This window comes from Mobula hypostoma, chromosome 15 (genome assembly GCF_963921235.1).
Source record: "Mobula hypostoma chromosome 15, sMobHyp1.1, whole genome shotgun sequence".
Classification (NCBI taxonomy): Eukaryota; Metazoa; Chordata; class Chondrichthyes; order Myliobatiformes; family Myliobatidae; genus Mobula; species Mobula hypostoma.
Window position 1 is genome coordinate 63,248,938 of NC_086111.1, and position 24,854 is coordinate 63,273,791.

Genomic DNA, 24,854 nt, shown 5'->3' on the forward strand with positions numbered 1-24,854 from the left:
ATGGATTACATGCTATCTGGGTATACAAATTATAATTTGCTTCAGTCTGTAACTGGAATTGATTTATTACACTGGATAACAAAGATTTTGCTTCCTGAATACTTTTGGGTGTGTCTTATGGATTTTGGGCTGCTGATCACGAAAATCACCATGAAATTTCCCCATCATGTACCATTGCTTTGGAATCGCCCATATCTGTTATCTCATTTCGAAGTTCCAGTCAGTGAAAATGTTGCCCACAATATAAGCTGAGAAGCTTTCTATCTTATCCAGGAATGCCTGGACATGCCTTGAGTTGCCAGCATGACTCACAAATATGGCATCTTTTTATTGATTCTTCAGTGTTAAGGCTGAAAGCTGTGCTGCTATGCCACTGCAATGTCCACCCTTCAATACCAATCAGCTACGTAGTACACATGAAAGAAAATGACCAAAATTTGGAAACGCATACAGTACAGCAACTATAACTGCAGCATCTGTGGTGATCTGAAAGTAGTAGCGCTGCTGCTAGGAATGCAGCTTGGATACACCAAGTACTGTTGTTTAATTTGTGAATGGGACAACCATGCTGAAAAATCCCTTTTCTCACTGTTACCATCAGGTAGGAGATACAGAAGCCTGAAGGCACACACTCAGCGATTCAGGAACAGCTTCTTCCCCTCTGCCATCTGATTCCTAAATGGACATTGAATCTTTGGACACTACCTCACTTTTTAAAAAATACACAGCATTTCTGTTTTTGCACGTTTTTTAAATCTATTCAATGTACATACACCATAATTGATTAACTTATTATTTTTTTTTTCCTCTGCTAGATTATGTATTGCATTGAACTGCTGCTGCTAAGTTAACAAATTTCATGTCACATGCCAGTGATAATAAACCTGATTCTGATTGGCTACTCCACAAGCAGTTGGTTCCAGGGCAAAAAAGTGTGGTACATAAGTCACTTGCAGACCCTACAAAGATATTTTTGCCTCATATGAACAAGGAAAGTGAAAACTTCAATATTTGAGACAGATGTTTCCTAGAATAACTGATGCCAAGATGAAGGGAAGTGTTTTTATTGGTCCACAAATCAAACAAGTCTTCAATAACAGGCAATTCAAGGAACTTCTAGTGGGACCGGTGAAAATCACATGGAAGGCATTCAAGGAAGTTGGCAACTACAGAGCAACTGGTTGACAACATGATTCAAGCCTACGAAACCATGAAGTGCAACATAACACTGAAGATTCATCTTCTACATTCCCATTTAGATTTTTTCCTTGCAAATCTTAGTGCAATAAATGATGAGCATGGTGAAATATTTCACAAGGATCCTGCATTCATGGAGAAGTGATATTAGGGCAACTGGAATTCATCAATGCTGGCTGGTTATTGTTGGCCACTGAGTACAAATGAAAATCATCAACAAAACACCTTAAGCTTAGTTTAACTATTGCACAGTGTCAGCGCCATTATCCCATTAAAGACATTATATTCAATAAAAGTTAATTTTCCTCCAAACTTGATACAAGTAGTCTGAAATTATGTCTGAGTTCAACTTCATGCAGTCTTTCATAAACATTAAAAAATTCAGAGAAATCAACACTTTTGAAAAGAAAATGCAGTCCAGTGTTATTGTCAAACGTACTGTGATACAGTGAAAAGCTCATCTTGCATACTGTTCATCCAGGTCAGATCATTACCCAGTGCATTGAGGTAGAACAAAGTAAACTGATAACAATTCTGAGTTGATGGCCAAGATGGCGCCAGCAAACAATGATTCCTCAGGCAACATCTTCCAGATACTTAATCATTTCAATTTTTCTATGTCCTCTGCTTATTCTTTGTAACTTAATTTTGCTTTTGAAACTGTTGGAGGCTGGGACTTACAGTCTGCAGTTCGATCAAGTGAGCTAGTGCTCTGCTGTCCCCGAGAAAACTCCGGGAGAGAAATGTGAGCACGAGCTACCATGAGGGGAGCTCAGAGGTGAGACGAGGGACCATGATCGACTACATTTCTTAATTATTAAAGCATTGACAAAGATTGAAACATCTAGACAAATGCAAAGGATGAACGGTTCTCAGAGATGGTTCGGGTCACTGGGCTTGGAGGGGCCGCCGGCTCAGGTCGCTGCCCTTGGAAAGGGCACTGTTTCGTGTTGCTGCCCTTGGAGGGGGCATAAATTCCGAGATTTATGGATTGGACTATGGTTCATATTGGCCTCCTTCAATTTGATGATTTGTTCGTGCTGTTGCCCATTCTTTGTTGTTGCTAACTGGTAGGCTGGGGTTTGGTTGCTCCATTAGTTTGTGTGCAAGGGAGGGGATGGGGGATTTTGGTGTTTGCAAGTTTTTCTTTCTTTTTCTTTTTGAATATGGAGGAGGATTGATGTCTTTCTTTCAACTACTTCTATGGTTTTCTGTATTTTATGGCTATCTGGAGAAGAAAAATCTCAAAGTTGTATTCTGCATACATACTTTGATAATAAAATAAGTCTTCAAATCTATGAATGCAGAATGAAGTGTAACAGTTTCAGAGAAAGCTCAGTGCAGGTAAACAATGAAGTGCAAGATCATAAAACGGTACTTCGATTATGAGGTCAAGAATCCATTTTATATCTCATCAATTTCATGTCAGCAAATTTTATCAAGGTGAAAGTTTTGCTTTTACTAAAAAAAACTCTATGTCTTTATATTATGAAAACCTGCACAAAATCCACAAGTGTAACAGATAATTTAAAACAGCCTGAATTCACAGAACAAATTTGTGTATATTTCCTTGAAGACACTGTTACATTATTCTAAAAGCCTTTTTTTTTGGAAAGTGGAAGTGAAATCTTTACAGTATTAATGAAATTCCTGGAAATTGTATATAGTGACAAATTTGGGAAGTATATCATACTGTCTGTCTCAATTTCCCCATAAAATTGGGGACAGAAACTAAATTTCTGCTTCAAGCAGGATGTTTTTGATTCTCTGAATAAATGTTATATCATCAAACAAACTGATCAATCATCATTATAGTAATCAACATTGAGTAATAAATGTATTAACTATTTAAAACAAAATAACTAATTGATTTTAGTAGGTAAAATATGGAGTACAGAATTGAAACATTGATTTCCTACGATTATCATGGTCAGGACATACTATTCTACCCACAAAGTATCATATATGTGCTCTATCCCATACTTACAACCTTTACTAACCAGCTGAGTCACATATCAAGACAAAGTCCAGATTTAAAACAATATCATAATGTAAATTGTTTTTTTCCACCTCCATTGGCTGGGGGCTGTCTTATCAGGTTAACTTTGATATTAGTCTTAAGTTATTGGGATGGTGACTTGGCCTACCTGACGCACTTCAAGCCTGTGAGGTACAGCAGCTCCTATGGCACCTTCACAAGCATAGGAATATTAACAACAGTAGGATCATCCTGAGAACAGGGTGTTTTACCACATGGTATTTAATCACAACATTCAACCGCTCTTTGTAAATGTTCCATTCTACACAGATGAATGCCTCAGCGTTATCCAAGGCCAAATGAAAAAAAAAATTAGTATTCTACAGAACAAAAACACCCTAAGATTTTAGTGAAATTAATTATACCATCATGTACAAATCACAGCAGATTTACTTATACTCATTTCCTGAGCTGTATTTGGATTACTATTGAATGTTTGTTTTACTCAACTAAGGGAGAACCTTGGACTTAACAAATTGTTTTTATGTTTATTATTCTATAGATTTATTGAATGTGCCTGCAAGAAAAATGAATCTCAGGGTTGTATATGATGACTTTGAAATTTTCCTAGTACCTTTTTTCCGTACGCTTTTCACTGTTACTATCCTTTACCGTTGTGCATTATCCTGCTCCACCGCTCTTTCAGTGTGGAGGATCTGTTAGTTTTTTGCGTGCGAGAGAGGGGGATGGGGTTTGACGTTACTGTCACAGTTTCTTTTCCTTGTGGGCGATCTATTAGTTTTTTTTGAGGGAAAGGGTTGTGGGTTTGGGGTTTGATGTTCTAGCTGCCGTTTTCCAGGTGGGCGATCTGTTGGTTTTTGTGTGAGTATAAGTGAAGGGTTGGGGGATGGGGGAGAGGGGTTGTGAGTTTCTGTTGCATTTTTTTCTTCATGTGGGGGGTGGGTTGATGTCTTTTCTTTAAGCCATTTCCTTGGTTTTTCTGTATTTTATGGCTATCTGGAGAAGATGAATCTTTGAGATGTATTCTATATACATACTTTGATAATAAAATGAATCTTCAGTCTTCTCAATTTCTATCAAGTTTGTGTTATTTTCATGTTTTTAAAGCAACTTATTAAAAATTGCAGAGAACTTTTACCTTAAAGACATAATAAATGAGAAAAAATTAAATTGGAAGCCAGTAGTGCAAGTTGCAATTATTAAAATATTAGACTATTCTCTGTCAAATTACAAATTTACATTTGTTTCAATAAAAACAGGTTTTGTGGTTTTAGGCCAGTATTGGCCATCTCTGTTTTGTTTTGTAATTGCTTGCTCAGTAAGATTTATGAATGGTTTTAAACAATGATATAAAGGTCAAGTCAACCTTTTGTCCAGAAAGCTGTTTACCAAATATGTAGCATTACAAATCTTTAACAACTGCCTCTGCATTTTCTCTGAGTTTGAGCCCAGATGCACAAGATTAAACAGGCCTAGCTAAATCCAACAGATTTTAAATGTGCACCTGTAAAAGAAACCTGGCTTGTTTTCCAATCTTTACTTAGATGAGCCCGATAAGAAAAATCTTCCTTCATATTTCACTGGCAGAAATGCACTACTATTCATGTCACCCACCTGGGTAAGAACATCCAGCTGGCCTACTATGTGATCCAGAGTGCTTGCAAGGACAGATGGGATGCCAGTCACTTCTTGAGGATGAGGTTGGTCTAAGGGAACAGCTGGTTTTGACTCTGATGCCAAAATATTGCTTGAATAATTATTTTGTTGACTTGGGTTGTTTGATCCAGCATCTGAAAAGTCAGTCTTCAAAAGCTGTTATAATTAAAACAGGAGATATTTAATAACTGGCATCTGGCTTGAAGGCAATGAGTCACAATGATGATTTCCCATACAATAATCCAAGATTTTGACAACCTGAAACCCTAGAGTACTTCAGTTTAGTGGGCTGCAAATAAATATGTATTCAAAGTTCACTTGTCCAGACAAATATGAAGTTGAAAAACCCCACCTAGAGATTGATTCTTCAATCCAACATTTCTTTCCCTTGTAACATTAGCCAAAGCTTTGAAAATTCAGTTTTATGCCAATTAAGTTAAAATTTTTAATAACTCTTCTAATGTGCTGAGCACAAACTTTTTTTAATATATATATTCATTCAACCTTGTTCAGTCAAACCTACCTGATATTTTCTTTACAAATTTTAGTCTATCAGGGAACTGCTAAAGTTTCCGATATGTAGTTTTTACAAAAGGACTAATTAAAATTAAGGTGAAAAGTAGAAATCCCAATAAGAATGCTCAGATATATTGGTATACAATAGCTCTGCTCATGATTCTTGACCCAAGCACTAAAACTATTTGATACCAAGATATGCTGGAACATAGTACATGTAATACACTCGGCTTGTAAAGGTAAACGTCACCAACCAGAATTTCTATCGTCGTTATATCTTGTAACAAAGAACACCTGATACACTCTTACCCAATATATAATATTTCCAGCACAAAAGCTTTTCATTCAAAACCACTGCATCATTTTGTATTTAAAGATACTCTCTTGTCAGCTCATTCTAACAACCTACCATGACTTGCTGCGTGCCTTCCTTTACTGAATGATGTCATTGTGGTTTGTGTACTATCTGGTCTCTAAAGTACATGATCACATTATACATGAAACAGAAGTGTATTTGACCCAGTTCGATTAACTGCAAGATAGCTTATTAGTTATAATATATTTAAGTATATGATATTTCTCCATTTCTTATGGTTTTAAAATGGTATTTTTGCAACAGGTTTGCCAACTCATTTTGGACTCTGGAATCTACTAAGTACTACCTTCAAGAAATCATTGTGTCACCAACCAAAATATGTTGCAGTCCCTCGATATCATAAGTTCCCAGCATTGCTTATCCAATTTCACTTTCCTTAAGGAGATTGAGCAAAAATACTCAGTACCATTAATGACAAGAAACAGAAGAAAGTAGGTGCAAAACTAAACCACTTGGCTCCCTGATCCTGACCCAGGCCCATCTCCTGTCTTCCAAGCCATTTCTCCACGGCTCTCATTTCCCCCATCGTTCAAAATTGCATCCACATCCTTTTTAAATCCTCCCAATGATCTAGCCTCCACATCCCTTTCAACTACAGAACTCCAGAGATACATTGCCTTCTGTGAGAAGTTCCTACATTCCTCAGGTTCAAATGACCACCCCATAATATTTTAATTTCATTCTTCCTTTTGAGATTCTCTCACTAGCAGAAACATGTTGACATCTACTATATCTTTCCCCTGAAGGGTCTTAGATATTTCAAAAAGATCATCTCCCTTTCTTCTGAACTCCCAAGAATCCTCACATCCCAGAAATTAGCCTCGTGAATCTCTTTTGAACTGTCTCTAGTGCCAGTATGTCCTTTCTTAAATAAGGCGATCAAAAAAGGGTAAACATATAAATCCTACTTTTCTAAAAATTCTTTCAAGAAGCAAACATCACACCCAAATAGTGATTTGACCATCAAAGGTTTAAACCAAAGAATTCTACCAGACAAACTGAGGACTTGAATTATGCAAATTTTACTTATTTAGCAGGACAGTTTGAAACATTCTGGATTCATGCAGACTTAGCTTAATGATTTCTGATAAATAAAATCCACAGATACCAGGAGGACCAACCTTTGGATCTAACAACTTTATACATTTCTGAAATTTATGGTGTATTTTACAAAACAGAGAAATAAAAGTCTCTGAAGTATTTAATTCAACTTGATATACCGGTATATTTCTAGGTATTGAGTTCTTCCAGCAGCATCAACTCAATTTTTAAAAGATGACTTTAGAAAACACTATATACCGATGGAAAAACACGTAACGGTCAGGTATTCCCTGCTGAGTCAGATCCAAAACAGGTTAGTTAACAGTCTTCCAGGGATTTGGAATGTTAATCTGTCTTGCACTACCTTAAGTAAAGAAAAATCAATTTGCACAAGCCACAATTAATGTGAACTTAACAGTTACAATATACCACAAAAGTAAAATTCTCTAGAAAATGATAATACTGCATATTTCTTACCACTTTAACTAAAACTGCCAGTTAATCCACTCACGTTAAGTCAGTAATGTTCACATCTGTTCACCAGGTGAAAGATTTAGTTACATTCCAAGATGGAAATCATCAGCGACGATGACCAAATATTGTAAAAATGTGGATAATGTGAATTGCATTCATTTAGTAAAAAAAAAACGATAACTGCATCTATCTTCCTTTTATCGAGTTTTTCAATCCTGTTCATAAACTTTTAAGCTTTTTGCATACTTTAGCTAAATTGACCTATGGTGTTTCTTGGCATTCTTTTTGTTTGAAGGCAAACGTACTTCACTGCCATCATAGAAATATCTTTTGTTTTTAAAATTCATTTTTTGGCATGAAAGCATCACTGGTAAGGCCAACATTTATAGGGATCCCAAATGCTGTTTAAAAAGGTTGTGGCGAGCAACTTTCATGAACCATGGCAGTGCTTTGGATTATTCTCTGGTGGGGGTGGGAGAGTCATTAAGGAACCTTGATAGATTTCCAAGGAGGATGGAGTTCAACTTGGAGATGAACTTACAAGTCTGAGAATTGTGTCAGAATAACCAGCGGAAACATTTTGAAAATGGCAAACAACGCATTTTTTGTGTGAAGGAGGTGGAGAGAATGAAGAATCAGAGTGGTGGATGATGTACTAATCAAGCAGGATTTGAGCTTTTTGGGTATTTATTCAGATGCACTTGTCCAGGCAAGCAGAGAGTATTCCATCACACTCTTGATTGCAAGCTTTGGGTTATTAGGATTTAAGTCAGATCATAGGAAAAATAGGTTCTAGCCAGTTCTTACATATACAGCGTCGTTTATGTGGCTGATCCATTTGAAGGTTGGGGACACAGCAATTGATGTCAGGTGGACATGGTTAGGAATCTCCTCTTGGAGATTATCTTTATGTGACACAAATATGACTTGCATCTTATTAATCGAGACCTAAATGTGGCCTAGGTCTTGCTGCAAATAAGAATGAAGAGCTTCATTTCCAGAGAGTTATGAGTGGATTGAACACTGCAATCATCTGCATTCATTCTCACTTCTGACCTGATAGAAGGAAGGTTATCAATGAAGTAGCTGAGATCTACAATAACCACAACCAATACATGTGTGTAAGGGTTAAGTTTAGCCACTGAAGTGCTACACTCCCAATTTCCATTGAGTTCAGTTTTACCAAGACTCCTTTATATTACACTTGGTCAATTGTTGCCTCGATATCATAGAGACAAATTTTACCTTGCCTTTGGATTCAGCTCACTGATTCCTCTCAGAGCCAAGGCTCTGAAGAATTCTAGAGCTGTGTAATCCTGGCAAAATCTGAACAGGGCATTGGTAACCAGATTACTGGACAGCAAGTGCTACCTGATGGGATAACTTCTTACATTACTTTGCTGATGATTAGGAGAATACACTGATTGGACTTCAATTGGTCTTTAATTGATAGGATTGGATTGGACTGTCCTGCTGAACAGGACATATCAGAGAAATTTTCCACTTTTTTGGGTACAGCAGACGAACATGTTGTAGCTAAACTAAAACAGTTTTGTTTGACAAAGTACTTCAAAAGCTTACAAGTAACAGGAAATAGACTGCATCTGCAATCTATAAATTAATGCAGAGTAAACAAACCTATCTAGTGGGTAACAGGAAATTATCAAACAAACAAATGTAAAACATGTGTTAATATCAATTTTTAAAATAAGTTTCTGATGTCAACTTTTGGTGTGTTGTGGTGTTGTCAGTTCTAAATTCCTACCTTCATTTGCTCTCTAAGTAAATGACCATTGTGTTTCCCACTTACAAGTTGTATTATTTTTGCTGAAATATGTACCTAATACCTTCCAGGCTTGACAAGAAGCTCAGATACCTTGGATTTCACCCTGCCTTGTGCAGCTGGATCCTGGACTTCCTGTCAGATTGTGGGCAGGTGGTAAGAGTGGGCTCCCTCACTCCTGCCCCTCTGACTCTCAATACAGGAGCCCCCTCCTTTACTTTCTGTATACCCATGACTATGTCGCCACCCATCTCCAATCTACAAATTAAATTTGCAGATGATACTACAGTGATTGGCCTTATCTCAAATAATAACGAGGCAGCCAACAGAGAAGAAGTCATCACTCTTGACATAGTGGTGTGAAGAAAACAACCTTTCCTTCAATGTTGCAAAAACAAAGCAGCTGATTGTGGACTACAGGAGGAACTGAGACAGGCTCAAACCTATTGGCATCAATGGATCTGGGGTTGAGAGTGTGAACAACTTTAAGTTCCTCGGTATACGCATCACCGAGGACCACACTTGGTCGGTACATACTGGCTACATGGTGAAAAACGCACAAAAGTGCCACTTTCACCTCAGACGGTTGAAGAAGTTTGGCATGAGTCCCCAAATCCTAAGGACTTTCTACAGGGGCACAATTGAGAGCATCCTGACTGGCTGCATCACTGCCTGGTATGGGAACTGTACTTCACCCAATCACAGGGCTCTGCAGAGAGTGGTATGGACAGCCCAGTGCATCTGTGGATGTGAACTTCGCACTATTCAGGACATTTACAGTGACAGATATGTAAAAAAGGGTCTGAAGGATCATTGGGGACCTGAGTCACCCTGACCACAAACTGCTCCAGCTGCTACCATCTGGGAAATGGTACCGCAGCATTAAAGCCAGGACCAACAGGCTCCGGGTCAGCTTATTCCACTAGGCCATCAGACTGATTAATTCACACTGATACAATCTTATTTCTAAGCTATATTGACTGTTCTGTTGTGTATCTTACTGTACATACTATTTATTACAAATTACTATAATTTGCACATTGCACATTCAGATGGAGACATAAAGATTTTTACCCCTCACGTATGTGAAGGACGTAAGAAGTAAAGTCAATTCAATTCAATTCATAATGACATAAACAATTAACAAAAATATGGCATTTTACGTCCTCTCACTTAAGGGATTTTTTCTCTTAAACCTTTGCTCACATAACAACAAAATAACTACAATGTAATATTGTCATATATCTGAGCAAGTTCAATGCTTTTGTAAATGTATCGTAAATTCCTTTTATGCTCCCAGTGAAATAAATGAATGTTGGTTACAGACGGATAATAACAAATATTTCCAAAGGAAATCACTGTTGCTGCAAAATATCTTTCTGGACTGTTCTTCAAATTTAATTCAGTGATGAATTAGTTGATAGTTCCCCCCCGCCCCATAACTTAGTGAAAAAGATTAGGAAGATCAAGGGTGTTGAATTTTATTTAACATAAAGCCAGTCAACAGCGATAGATATGACAGCCAAGCCTGATGCAGAAATAATGATCTCAACAGCACGCTCAAATCAAATCCTCTGAAGATGTTACTCAGAAAATAGTAACATCTATCAACCACTGACAAACTAGCCATGGAAGAAGTGGTTATCTAATTCACTACTAAAAACCATACCCACCTCTGCATACAACTTCAGAAGAAGTTGGAAACATGCTGGCAGTTTCCAGAACATTCAAAAGCAATAGCTTCATAAATTGGACTTAAAACTTCATGAGGAAAAATAACAAGCATACAAATGAAGACTATGTTTAACATTTGAAAACAAGACTTAAAATATTTTTTGATAGGTTAGTCATTAACAGGGCTGAAGACCGGAACATCTTCAATTTAATGAACACAGGCCGGGTATATTGCGGATGCACATAGATGTTGCACAGGTCTGCTTTAACAACATGCTTTAGTTACAATTTCTGAAGTTCTTAATACATAAAAGCTTGTTCACTTTTCACACTTAACTACTTGCATTGTAGCAGATCCTTTAATAATAGTGCTTCATGGCAGCATAATCAGATAAAAACAATAAATCTGTCAAAGGAGTGACATCCAGCTCATTCTAATAGGTCAGTTTTAAGAGTGTCTTAATGGAACTACTCAGAAATTGCATACAAATTAAATAAAAAAATTGGGTTGCTGCTTTAAGATAGTCATGTGCAGTAAACTAAATGGTGTAAGAGACAGATATCATATCTAGATACACAGAAAGAGATTGTGGGAAAACAAGGTATTAATATGATGATCTGGAGATCAAAAAATACAGTAGATTCTGATTAATTGGGACACATCGGGACCAGAACACTTTGGTCCCATTCAGCAGCTGCCCTAATTAGCTGAAGTTTCATGGAAATCGCTTAAAAAGACAACTAAATAAAAAAAACATTTAAATGAAATACAGTACAAATTAGAACACTACCAATATCACTACAGTACTATAAAACGGTATCAATTCCTAATACAGTGGATTCCAGTTAACTGGTCAATCGATTATTCAAGGCAACTGTTTATTTGGGACAACTCTTAAAGAAAATAGCTGGGATTCCTTTCATTTATTGGGACACTATGCTGATTAATTGGGACAGAAGACTGATGCTGAACAGTTCCAAACTAGCATCAGTTGAGTGAACTTATGTGGCCGTTGGACTTTAGAGTGGCCACACAAGTTACAGCGACCAGTTTTTATATAGCGTCAGTTGCTTGTGTTTGTTCAAAAAGCAGTGATTTTTGTCATTGATGGTTGATTAAAAAAAAACAGTAAGACAATTTAAAATTGTTTTGCTCACTGCAGTTTCAAGTATTCGAGCTTGGCGATGTCAGAAATGGTAGGAGTGAAAAGGAAACGATTTCGCAACTTCAACAAGTTAGGATCTTGGAAGAATCTTTGAACCCTCCGTGAGCAAGAGTGATTTTAAAGTGGAAAAACTGTTGCACAGGGGCAGTTCCGGTCTCTCCACCTCTGAAGTCCAGGTTCAGTGGTACGAGTAGTTTTCACAAATTGGGGTCTTCCTTGGTTGCAGTGGAAACCATGACTTCTGTGCCTTACTATAACATTTGCTCTGCACAAAGTGTTGTAGAACTTGGCTGTTGGATCTCACCTGCCCAGTCTACCAGAGCTGACTTCACATCCCTGATCAATTGTGGGATTGAGTTTAAGAGCCGAGAGGTAATGCCGCAGCTATATAGGACCCTGCTCAGACCCCACTTAGAGTACTGTGCTCAATTCTGGTCGCCTCACTATAGGAAGGACATGGAAACCATAGAAAGGGTGCAGAGGAGATTTACAAGGGTGTTGCCTGGATTGGGGAGCATGCCTTATGAGAATAGGTTGAGTGAACTCGGCCTTTTCTCCTTAGAGCAACGGAGGATGAGAGGTGACTTGATAGAATTGTACAAGATAATGAGAGGCATTGATCATGTGGATAGTCAGAGGCTTTTCCCCAGGGCTGAAACAGCTAGCACGAGAGGGTATAGTTTTAAGGTGATTGGAAGTAGGTACAGAGGAGATGTCAGGGGTATGTTTTTTTTTACACAGAGAGTGGTGAGTGTGTGGAATGGGCTGGCAGCAGTGGAGGTAGAAACGACAGGGTCTTTTAAGAGATTCCTGGATGGCTACATGGAGCTTAGAAAAATAGAGGCCTAGGTAGTTCTAAGGTAGGGACTTGTTCGGCACAGCTTTGTGGGCCAAAGGGCCTGTACTGTGCTGTATGTTTTCTACGTTTCTGTCCCAGGTCAGTCATATCACTATCTCACTGTCTACTCTCATCTGGTTTAGCCTGTCTGCTGAAGCCTGTACCAGGGTGTGGCCGCTGTCGCATGCAAACTGTTACTTTGAGGCACATGTGAGAGCTGAGTATCTGGTGGGGACCAATGAGAAGTGAGCTGCCCCAGAATGGACACAAAAAACCCTTCACCAGAGGGGCTACTGTTCTCTAGACACCCGATACACAGCAGCATACTGGATGAAGCCCTCTGTCGATAACTATCAGGAACTAACACACAGTTTAAGTATCATTGGTAGTGTTCTAATTTGTCTTAAATTTCATTTAAATACTAATTCATTACTCAGTTAAAAGATCATTTGTCTTTTTTATATCCTTTTAACTATTTCCATGAAACTTTGGCTATTGGGGCAGTCGGTTAATTGTGCAAACATGTAATGATCCTGATATGGCCCAATTAACCGGAATCCACTATAGTTATGGACGGAGGAATTCATCCAATATATGCTTCTGTGTTCTTTTGATTGACTAAATGAACCACATTAGCATAGACACTAAGTGCAGAAAATGGACTGTCTTCAGTTTCCTGCGTGAAGTAGTGTCAAAAATTACTTCTTTTTAATATACTTTAATATACACAAGACTATTCAACTGACATTATTTACAAACCTATGGTTCACTCTAAGCATAGTGTAGTGCCTAATGGCCACACCTAACTATACGTGTGACTGACGCTAGTTAGAAACTGTTCAGCAACTGTCCCCTGTCCTAATTAAGCAGCCTAGAATGGAATCTCAGCTATTTTCTCGATTGGCTTTTGTTCTTTAAGAGTTATCTCAAATAAGTAGCTGTCTCGATTAACCAGAATCCAATGTATATTGTGTTTGACTATCACTGCTGCACTCCATGAAGTATGAAGCCTGTAAACCATGAAGAATAGGAGAGTAAAATATTTAGAAAATCCTAAAAGATCCTTGAGTGAACTTATTTCTCTGTCAAAGAAATTCATATATTCTACTCATATATAATATATATTAATTTATGAGTTTAACAAAATTAGATGGCTTCTCATTCTATAAAAAAACAGCTGTTTAAAATTACATGATTACTTGGTCCAGCAGACAGTACAAGATGTTGGTTAAAGTGTTGCTGTTAGGTTTCTCACTGACAAAACAAAATAAGGCCAAATGATGGTTAAATATAACACTTCCAGTGACTTCTAGGAATTCTAGACTGAAGGCTACTCAAAGTGAAGGAGCATTCAAGATAGTAATGACAACCTTACATGTGTCACCAGCGTACAAAAAATAATTGTAAATGATGGAAGATGCATAATATTTAACAAATTATATGATAGTGGTTTTAAAAGGTTTTTAGATAACCACATGAACTTGTAGGGAATGAAGGGATACGGATCATGTGCAGAAGGAAGGGATGCAGTTCATCAACGTCACTGAAGAGCCTGCTCCATTGCTCTTTGTTCTACGTCAAATGAAAGAGCAATCCTGTGTTTCCAGTTGCCTGTTACATTAATTGTCAAAGTCACTTTGACAACTTTGGTACTGTACATTTGTGCTTACAGGTGTAGGGTCCTCAGTAATATTAACTGCTAAGGCTAATGAAGTGGCTTCTCTGTAATATTAACTGATGTAATGGTTTCTCTGTGGCAGCAATGTTTAGGTTATAACTACAGATAACGGATAGCTAACCAATGGGAGAAATGTTATTCTTTCTTGTATGTCTGGGAGCCGGGATTTTTCGCAGGCTTTCGGTCAAGGCAAGTGAAGAGGAAGGACGAGTGCGGAGGGCGCTCAGTGATCACCAGATGGCGAATATGGGAATTCAAGGGTCCGGAGGTCGGTGACGTTTTGGCAGAGGTCATTTATGGAGGAATACCTGAGGAGTGAGCTCCAATGATTGCTGTGCATGAACTATTTAATAAAGTGGCGCTTTAAAAAAAAATTTTTGTTACTTTACTAACCACATAGCAAAGTAAGAGTTCTAAACTATAACCATTTAATCACCTATTGTGTACTGTCTGATATTTGGCATTGTGGGTTTGTACTGGGGTACATTACACAGCTTGTTTGGCGAGGCCGAAAGCTGATTCCGCTAGACAAACATGAGTGGCAAGCTCGGTGGGCTACAGAGGCATCCTCTTTCTCTGCATGCTCCCCACCCTCCCAAACTTTGACCTACCATAACTTAAAACAACTTTTCTCTCACCTTTCCAGTTCTGATGAAAGGTCATTGATCTGAAATGTTGATTCTTTCTCACCAAAGCTGGGTGCCAAGTGCTTTCAGCATTTTCAGCTTTTGTTTTGGATTTTTAGCATCTGCAGCTTTTTGAGTTTGGGCCTGCACTCCTCAATCTAACAACGAGTCATAGAAAAGTACAGCACAGAAACAGGCCTTTTAACCCATCTAGTCTATGCAAAACCATTTAAACTGCTTACCCCCAACTACCCACACTGGACCATAACCCTCCATACCCCTGTCATCCTATCCAAACTTCTCTTAAATATTGAAATTGAACTCACATGCAACACTTGCATTGGTAGCTCGTCTGCACTCTCATGACCCTCTGAGTGAAGAAGTTTCCCCTCAGGTTCCCCTTACACTTTCACCCTTAACCCATGACCTCTGGTTCCACCCAACCTCAATGGAAAAAGCCTGCCTGCAGTTACCCTATCTACATCTCTCATTATTTTTATACCTCTATCAAATATCCTTTCAATCTTCAACATTCCAAGGAATATAGTCCTAACCTAGTCAATATTTCCTTATAACTCAGATCCTCCAGACTCAGTAACATCCTTGTAAATTTTGTCTCTACTCTTTCAATCTTATTTACATCTTTCCTGTAGATTGGTGACCAAAAATTGCACATAATACTCCAAATTAGGTCTCACCAACATCTTGTACCCCGTCTCCTATACTCTGTACTTTGATTTATGAAGACCTATGTGTCAAAAGTCTTTTTTTCACAACCCTATCTACCTATGCCGCCACTTTCAATGAATTATGGACCTGTATTCCCAGATCCCTTTGTTCTACCACACTCCTTAGAGTCCTACCATTCACTATTTAAGACCTACCCTAGTTGGTCCTACCAAAGTGCAACACCTTGCACTTGTCTGCATTAAATTCTATCTGCCATGTTTCAGCCCATTTTTCTTGCTGGTCCAGATCCTGTTGCAAGTTCTGATAGTCTTCCTCGCTGTCCCTACACCTCCAATCTTGGTGCTATCTGCAAATTTGCTAATCCAGTTCACCACATTATCATCCAGATCATTGGTAAAGAAGATAAACCGCAGCGGACCCAGCACTGATCCCTGCTGCACGCCACGCCACTAGTTACAGCCCCCCAGTCAGAGGCAACTATCTGCTGCCTCCCTCCGGCTTCTCCCACAAAGCCAAAGTCTAACCAATTTACTAACTCATCTTGAATGCCAAGCTACTGAACCTTCTTGACCAACTTCCTATGTAGCTCCTTGTCAAATGTCTTGCTAAGGTCCATGCAGACAATATTCACTGCCTTGCCTTCCTCCACTTTCCTGGTAACTTCCTCAAAAAACTCTGTAAGATTTGTAAGACATGACCTACCATGCACAAAGCCATACTGACCATCCTCAACCAGTCTATATCTATCCAAATACTCATATATCCAGTCCCTTAAAATACCTTCCAATAACTTTCCGCTATGGATGTCATGTTCACCAGTTTATTTCCTGGTCTATTTTTAGAGCCCATCTTAAACAGTGGAACTACATTAGCTACTATCCAATCCTAAGGATGATTTAAATATCTCTGCTAGGGTCTGGCAATTTCTACACTTGCCTCCCGCAGGATCTAAGGGAACACCTTGTCAGGGCCTGCGCATTTATCCATCCTAATTGGCCTCAAAACAGCAAAAACCTCCTCCTCTGTGATCTGTATAGGGTCCATAACCTCACTACTTTACTAATTGCAAAACTTGCAAGATTAATAGAAATGTAAAAAGAAAATGAATTGTTTATAATTGTCAAAATTAATTACAAGTTTCATCTTGATAGATACAAATGTTCAGATGGTAATCCTAGTAGCAAGTATCCAACATAATAATTCTCATTTGCAACTTCTGTCCAGCAAACGTAATTGAGGCATTGTTTTACAGTGGATTCCAGTTAACTGGGACTATCAGGACCATGTTTTGGCCCAATTAAGTGGCTGCTCCAAATAGCTGAAGTTTCATGGATGTAGTTAAGAAGGTATAAAGAAGACAAACTGCCATTTAACTGAGTAACAGATGTGTATTTAAATGAAAAACAAATTAAACACTACAAATACTATTACTGTACTAAAAAATTGTGTATTAGTTCCTCAAAGTTATCAACAAAGGAATTCATCCAGTGTACACTGGTATGCTCTTCTGATTGACTGTAAATGAACAAATTCAGTGCAGACACCTAGTACAGATAATGGACTGCCTTCATACGATCCTCTTGAAGATTGCATCCTCCAAATATTCATTTTCATTGCAACATTCAAGATGATTGTCAATATCTTCAAATTCTTCATAGTCCCTAACTTGTTGAAGTAGTAAAATTATTTCATTTTTGCTCTTGGCCATTTCTGGCATCGCCAAGCCGGAATGCTTGAAACTGCAGTGAACAAAACGGTTCCAAACTGTCTTACTGCTTATTTATCACCAACGATCAGTGACAAAAATTACTGTTTTTTTGGAAACAAGGACGCACAGTTGACAATACTTAAAAATTGTTTGCTCTAAGCACAGTGTAGAGTCTAACAGCCACACAAATGCACGTCTCTAGCAGTAGTTACAAGTTGTTTGGCAATAGTCTCCTGTCCCAATTAAGCAGCCTAGTGCCCCAAGTAAATGAAGGGAATTCCAACTATTTTCTCGATTAGTTTTTGTTCCTTAAGTTGTTCTAAATTGGTGACTGCCCCGATTAACCAATGGTTCAATTAACTGGAATTTACTGTATTAATATTTGAGTTGAAAAACTGAGGTAGAGAGCTGAATGGGAAAATTAAATCTTTCATGTGGACAAAAAAAATCTGGAACAATGGAAGTACAATTTGGAAAATGAATAATAACTGCAAGATATCCAGGTTTGTACATACACTGTTCCTCTACAAACAGGAGAAAATCAGGTAGTGAAATTATTTTTCTATGTATATGTAGCATTTTTGGATACCAGGTAGGAACTTGCCTTTGATCACTAGAAACTAAATACCCAAGTATCCACTATCTGTTGTCATTGTCATTATCCATTATACAAAGTGGCTTACAGTAGTTTCGCTGACTTCAGTTATCTCCCTTATGCCTTTAAATTGCCAGAACTATTTGTCTGATAACCAGTACCAGATGAGCAAAAATATTACTGATTACTTACTGTGAAGACTAACCTTACGGGCCTTCTATTCCAGTCACAAACCCAAATCCCTCGCTATAAATTCTGGGCCTGCTCCCAATCTAGCTTCAGGCTATACAACGAGGTCTTCACTCAGTCCAACTCATTTCACATATATAAGATTAATCAACTTTAAACTTGTCTCAGTTTATCATTGGCGAAACTCCCCCATACAACTGCTGTCTACTTATTCATCATAATGTGTTTCTGGTCAGCTACGTAAATTTTGAATTACTTGTTCGGCACATACCAAACGCTATTTTATTCTGAAGGCATTCATTTCTATTTTATTCTCGATGTTCTCAAAGTTTGGATCCATATACAAGTGAATATAAGGGCAACTTCATCGTGGTTTTGCTGGAATTCTCCATCAGTATACTTTGAAACAGCCATTCTGACCCCACAAGTTAAATCTGGCATAGGATCCATTATTCCATTGAATTCAAATTGCACTCTTGGCCCAAATCAGGAGGGTATTTATAAGTATAACTATTTTACAGCAGCATACTTTTTAAAATTACTTCTAAGTTGGTGGTTCTAACTCAACATTTTTATTTTTCAGTTTCTAAAAAACAGCACACAATTTTAACAATTTTTCAATACCTGTTAGCCAGCCTGTGCTGAACCCAGCCTGTGCCTCATATTCATTGCCTTCAGTCTACAGCTCATGCAATCCTGGGGGACATACTAATCTTCTGCAGCTTTGTGGGTTTAACAGATCTAAAGTCAGAAACATTCTGATCTGAGAGGAGAAACTGACTCACTCTTCTTTTTCCTATTGCTGGCAAAAAGTATCTCGAATTTCACCCGTTTAAACCATTTTAAATGTTAACAGCTTTAACAGAGGGCAAAGCCCCATTCCAAGCTTTACCCGTCATGAAAACCTCAGAGGACAGTTTTGGGGACAGGACCTCTGCACTACACCATGAAGTCTAGATACCACCTCCCAATTTTGTGCATGCAGCTGAGCCCATGTTCCAGTCAACTACTGTACCTCAAATCAGCACTGTTTACCTACATTAGCTTGCGAGGCCAAACATGAGAAATAGGATCACTTTGGCTTTTAAGCCTGCTCTGTCATTCAATAAAAACATGGCCAACCCAATCTTGGCTTCGATGGTACTTTTCAGTTCTTCTCCCGATACTACTTGACTCTTCTAATACCCGTCAGCTCTGCTTGAATATATGAAATGATTGCCTCCACAGCACTCTGAAACAGATTCATGATTCTTTCAGATGGAACTCCTCCTCCTTTCCATCTGAACGGTCTCTCATTATTCTGAAGATGATCCCACAGTTCTGGATTCTCTCTGCATTGAACGTATCAACTTCCCTCATATCACATTTAAAACCAGTATCTGTGGATTCAGATCTTGGCAATCTCACCTATGTGTACGACTTCCCACATTCTACAGCACCACTTAAAATTCTATGTTCTTTGGATGTTTTAAATTGCCCTTTCTTTACATTACAATTGACAGCTCTATCTTCAACTACTCTTGTGTGGAATTCCTTCTCTAAAGCACTCTGACCACACCCTACCTCCCCCTACTTCCACAAGAAACACCACTTTCAGCTGTTTTTATTTCCTCATATCCTTTGATTCAAGATGACTTCTTGATTTTTTTCCTCTCTGTCACAACCAATATGTAAATAGAAAGTGTTGTTGCTATGGTTTCCCCTGCATGTACTACTGCATGACCTTTTAGCCATTTCATGTTAATTGAAGAACCTTCCAGAAAAATACCACACTGATTCCTTTGTGGTAAGCAGTTGGCAAGCCACTGCAAATGTACAAAACTATGAAAATAATGTAACAGAGACCTTAGTTTCCTTATTGTAGCTAGTATATTGTCACATTTTTTAGCAATCCCACGTACTAATATTATTCTACATGGTTGTGTAATATAGAACACAAAACACTTATGTTCAAATGTTATTTATATCTCTACAAGTGAAATGCATTCTTAATTTTGTATCTGACTTGTTTGATAGCTAGAAAAATGCAATTATGTGAATTTGTTTTATTTCTGGAAATACTAACTCGGGGACATCCCAAACATACTCAAGTTAAGAGTTGTATTAAGAGAATTGATACGGCTAATGTAAGTTCTCTCATGAAGTGCAGAATGTAATTTTCTGAAAGTATCTGATATTAATGCTCTCAAAGCAGTTTGCTGCCAAACATTATTCAGCTGTACCTTATAACAATTTTAACACTTCAATAAAATTAGAGGTAGTCAAAATATAATACAGGGAGCTTGGCAGTTGTAACCAAATTATGGTATTGATCTCAGAACAGTGAGGCAATGTAAACACAATTCTGAACACTTTCAAGACAGAAGGACGATCATTCTGAGAAAATTCAGCGTCTAATATATAGGACTGTAATCAAATTTCTCCATGCACTATGTTCACGGACTGTGAAAACTTTGGAAACTTTTAGATACTCCTCTTTAAAAAACTCTGAAGGCAATATAACTAAAGATAATTTAGTAGTGATAAGATGGAAAAACGTAAGTATATTTATTGATGTATTAATGTATTACAGGTAAATGTAGTGGATATTCGGAGGCATTGCATAAAGATGGCCTAACAAAATCCATTTCTGAGGCCAACATTCTTCAACTCAGGAAACCTTAAAGATGCATGGCCCAATTTGCATTTAAATAATTTCAAACATTCCTGGCAAGTCCCTAAATCATCTATTATTCTGCTTTTGTCTATAAAATTGTATCTAATCCCTACTTTAGGACTCTTTGGTAATCTGGTGTTCAGGGAAACAAGGCAAACTTCCAGTTTACTCAATAGGTTTAATTTGTTTGGACAATGCACAGGGTCAAGTTATCAAAAGTTAGGATTTAGGTTGACTTGTTCTCCTCTAGCTTCCCCATAGCTCCCAAAGGACATGGATGATAGCAATAAGCTCTCTAAAACAGATGGAGGGCATCTGTCACTGAGGCAGGTGGATAAACATTATTTACATGCAGAAACATATAGAAGCACAGCAACCCACCCAGATTATTTAGATGAGGCGCAATCACATGTCAGCCTTGATTTTTCCAGTTTGTGCAGAAATTACAGCCATATTGTTAGCTTTGGATCTAAAACTAACTGCTCATAAACTTCTAGCCCAAGAATCAATATCAAATTCAAACAGATCAGGAAAGCACGCTGAATACAAACTTTACTATCCAGAGAAATTTTAAACAAATATAATCTAAAATGGGATATTAAACATGACCAGAACTAAAAAAAGTTATCAGTCAGATTGATAATAACTTTTGTCCTAATCAACCAATGAAGCAAAATGGTTATGAATTTATTGTTGTGTAAAACATTCAGAGACTGAAAGAAATTATTAGAGACATCTTAGAAAAAAATTGCAAAAAATATAAATTAATTTAATGCCAAGAGCAAAGCAGAGTATAAAGATTCATACATTCAAGTTTCCAGTTCAACTTTAAGGATAACCCTTGGATCAGAACATAGATTAGAGGTCAAAACTTCGAGAAATGCTGTAATTCCAAATGCACAATTTAAAACGTTTAAAAAGTTCAAAGGTTCATTTATTATCAAAATATGAATGCAGTAAACAATTCTGATATTCTTCTTCTCCATATAGACACGAAACAAAGAAAACCATGGAAGTTATTCAAAGAAAAGCATCAAACCCTCCGCACAAACAAAACATACAAATTGCCTCAAATTTAATTTGCAATGGCAACAAGAGCATCAAACACCATCCCTCACACACAAAATCAAACTGGTGAACTGGGAGAACATCAAGCCCCAACTTCCCACACAAAAAAAACTTTAAAATGGTGCCAAATTTAGAAATCTCAGCAGATGAATCTCAACTACACAATTGCTACCTCCAGATTTGACAAATCTAATATTCTTCTGGCCTGCCGCCCATCTTCAACCCTACAGAAATAAGAGCCAAAAATCTGATTTTTGTATCCAGAACAGCAAAACATTTTGAACATCAATACTTAGGGGAGTTTGGGAGAGAAGGAGTGACAACGATGGCAGAGTGAAAGTTAACTGGAGGGATTAAAAACCTTGTTGAATTCATACAAGAGTAGGATATCTTCAGAATACCTAACAATGTAAAAATTGCTTCTCTGGTTATTTTAATTTTGTGAGCATCACTTGTGCACAATTGTCTGCAGAATTTTCAACATTTCTACAATGCTGATACTTCATTACTGACCAAATACAAAAACGTACATGTATTAAAATTCTCATACTTGTTTATAAGATCTTATTGTCTTTCCCCTCTCCATCTCAGTAGTTTCTCAAATCTCATTAGTGTTCAAGATATCTAGACTTCTCCAATTCTCACATCTGCTCAATTTTAATTGTTTCACTAACAGGAATAGTGCTTTCATTTTTGAAATCTTAAACTCTGGAATTTCCAACTCAGCCACTCAAAGCCTCTTGTAACTTCTCTTTTTGACTAAATGCTTGGGGTGTTAATACTACTTGCTATTTATGAATCCATTCTGGAATGACATACGGACTTACTATATAAAATAAATGCCAGGCAAGAAACATATCCAATAGGGAGAACTTACCTATGACACTGAGTGGTATTACCACTCCAGAGCCTTCCACACATCAGTATCATGCTCATGTGGGGTACAAAACTACGAGAGTCCAAAATTCAATTTGAGCATGCACACAAACATTGTGGATTCAAGAGGAAGTCAAAAGATAAGGTATGCAAGTTACCCTATGACATCCCATTGTCTATAATTATCAGAATGTCTATATAAGACAGGAGCCAGAAGCATGATAGAATATTCTTCATTTTGCTGATATGCAAGTGAAGACCAAAAAAAAATCCAACCACAAAACCATTCAAAACAAACCTGCTTGCTTGATTTGCACAGTGAATCCGCTGGAGTTTTCTATTGTGTCCGATGCTCCTGATGCGGCCTTCTCTATATTGATGACACCTGTTGTAAACTGAGGGACAGCTTTGTTGAGCACTTCCACTCCATCTGCCACAAGTGGGACTTCCCAGTGGCCAAACATTTTAATTCTGATTCCCATTCCTGTTCCGACGTGTCAGTCCACGACCACCTCTTGTGTCACTGTCAGGGTGGAGGAGCAACGCCTTATATTCCATCTGGGTAACTTCTAATCTGATGGCACAAATATTCATTTTTCCTTCCAGTAAACCAATTCCACCCCCCCCCCCACTTTCTATTCCCTGATCTGACTTTTTACCCTTTCTCACCTACCTACCTATTACTTCCGTCTGGATCCCCTCCTCCTTCCCTTTCTCCAGTGGTCCACTCTCCTCTCCTACCAGATTCCTTCTTTTTTAGCCCTTGACCTTTCCCACCCATCTGGCTTCACCTATCACCTTTCCTCCTTTCCTTGCCCTCCCCCGCCTTTTTATTCTGGCATCTTCCCCCTTCCTACTCAGTCCTGAAGAAGGGTCTCAGCCTGAAATGTTGCCCCTCTATTCATTTCCATTGATGCTGCCTGACCTGCTGAGTTCCTCTGCCAATTCGTGTGTGTTCCTCTGGATTTCCAGCATCTGCGGACTTTCTCATGTTTATGATTTGCTTGATTGGCTGTCCATTTACCACCTTAAAACATTCATTCTCCCACCATCTTTTCACCACGGTTATTTATACACATCTGCAAAATGCACAGCATTTATTCAGCTGGGTTACTGTGATACCATTTGTGAAAACTACAACCTTTATTACCAAAAAGAACAGGAGCAGCCTGTGTTTGGGAACACCACTACTGGCAGATTCCTCTCCAAGTTGCATACCATCCTAAACTGGAAATGACCAAACTCCTTTGGATTATTTGAATAATCCAAATCCTGGAGCCCGCTACTCAGCTAGACAAGTATCTACACCAGAGGGACTGCAGTGTACGAAGTGGGGACTCATCCCAACTTTTACAAATTTAGGCAACTGACAGGAAGTTGTACATCCCAAAAAAGAATTCAAAGAAGTTGGACTTCAATCCAAGCATTATAAAATATGGACATAATGATTTACAGAAAACACCAAATCTGTCACCGCTGTAGTGCACTGCTGGACTTCACACACAGAGTCCAAAGTCAATCACCTCCCTGATTCTATGCCAAGTCAAAGCTAGTTAATCACTGAAGACTTCTTTGACTTCAGTGGAGATTCTAGCCCTGCAGTTTTGGAGACAAAGAGGAAGACAAGGTTTCCCCCCAAATATTTTACTCAAACATTTTGGCACAAAGCAAACTTTTATGTCAAAAAGCACATCCCATCATAGCTTCAAGTCTTGTTTTTGGGGTAAGTCCTTGGCATCTTGCACCTGAGGTTATTCTATGTATATTAACTACCTTACATATTTTTTTAAATTATTGTGTTCTTTATCTGATTGTGATTTTTTTTGTGCTGCATTGGATCTGGATAAACAATTATTTTGTTTTCCTTTACACTTGTGTATTAGAAATTAAACAATCTTGAAGCTCCCAAGCTGACTTGAAGGTGTGGTGCACCCGCAAGGTAGCCTCTCTTATCGAGGCCAAGGAGGTTTAAAATGGTAGAATGGACAGGTTCCTACCAACAAGCCAGGTCCAGATGCATATTTCATAAAGTATCAATCACCTTTTAT

General features: G+C 38.1%; 1 protein-coding gene across 3 annotated transcripts in view; it reads right to left on the reverse strand.

Annotated features, from left to right (window-relative positions):
• Positions 1-24,854, reverse strand: part of LOC134356929 (POC1 centriolar protein homolog A-like) — a 151,583-nt gene that overhangs the window by 19,949 nt on the left and 106,780 nt on the right. For 2 of the 3 annotated variants that reach the window (XM_063068180.1, XM_063068179.1), the window contains one exon: positions 4,811-5,008. The exons of the other annotated variant lie outside the window; for it this stretch is intronic. In XM_063068180.1, the coding sequence (XP_062924250.1) occupies positions 4,811-5,008 (198 nt within the window). The remainder of the gene's footprint in view (positions 1-4,810; positions 5,009-24,854) is intronic. 3 annotated transcript variants of the gene reach the window in all.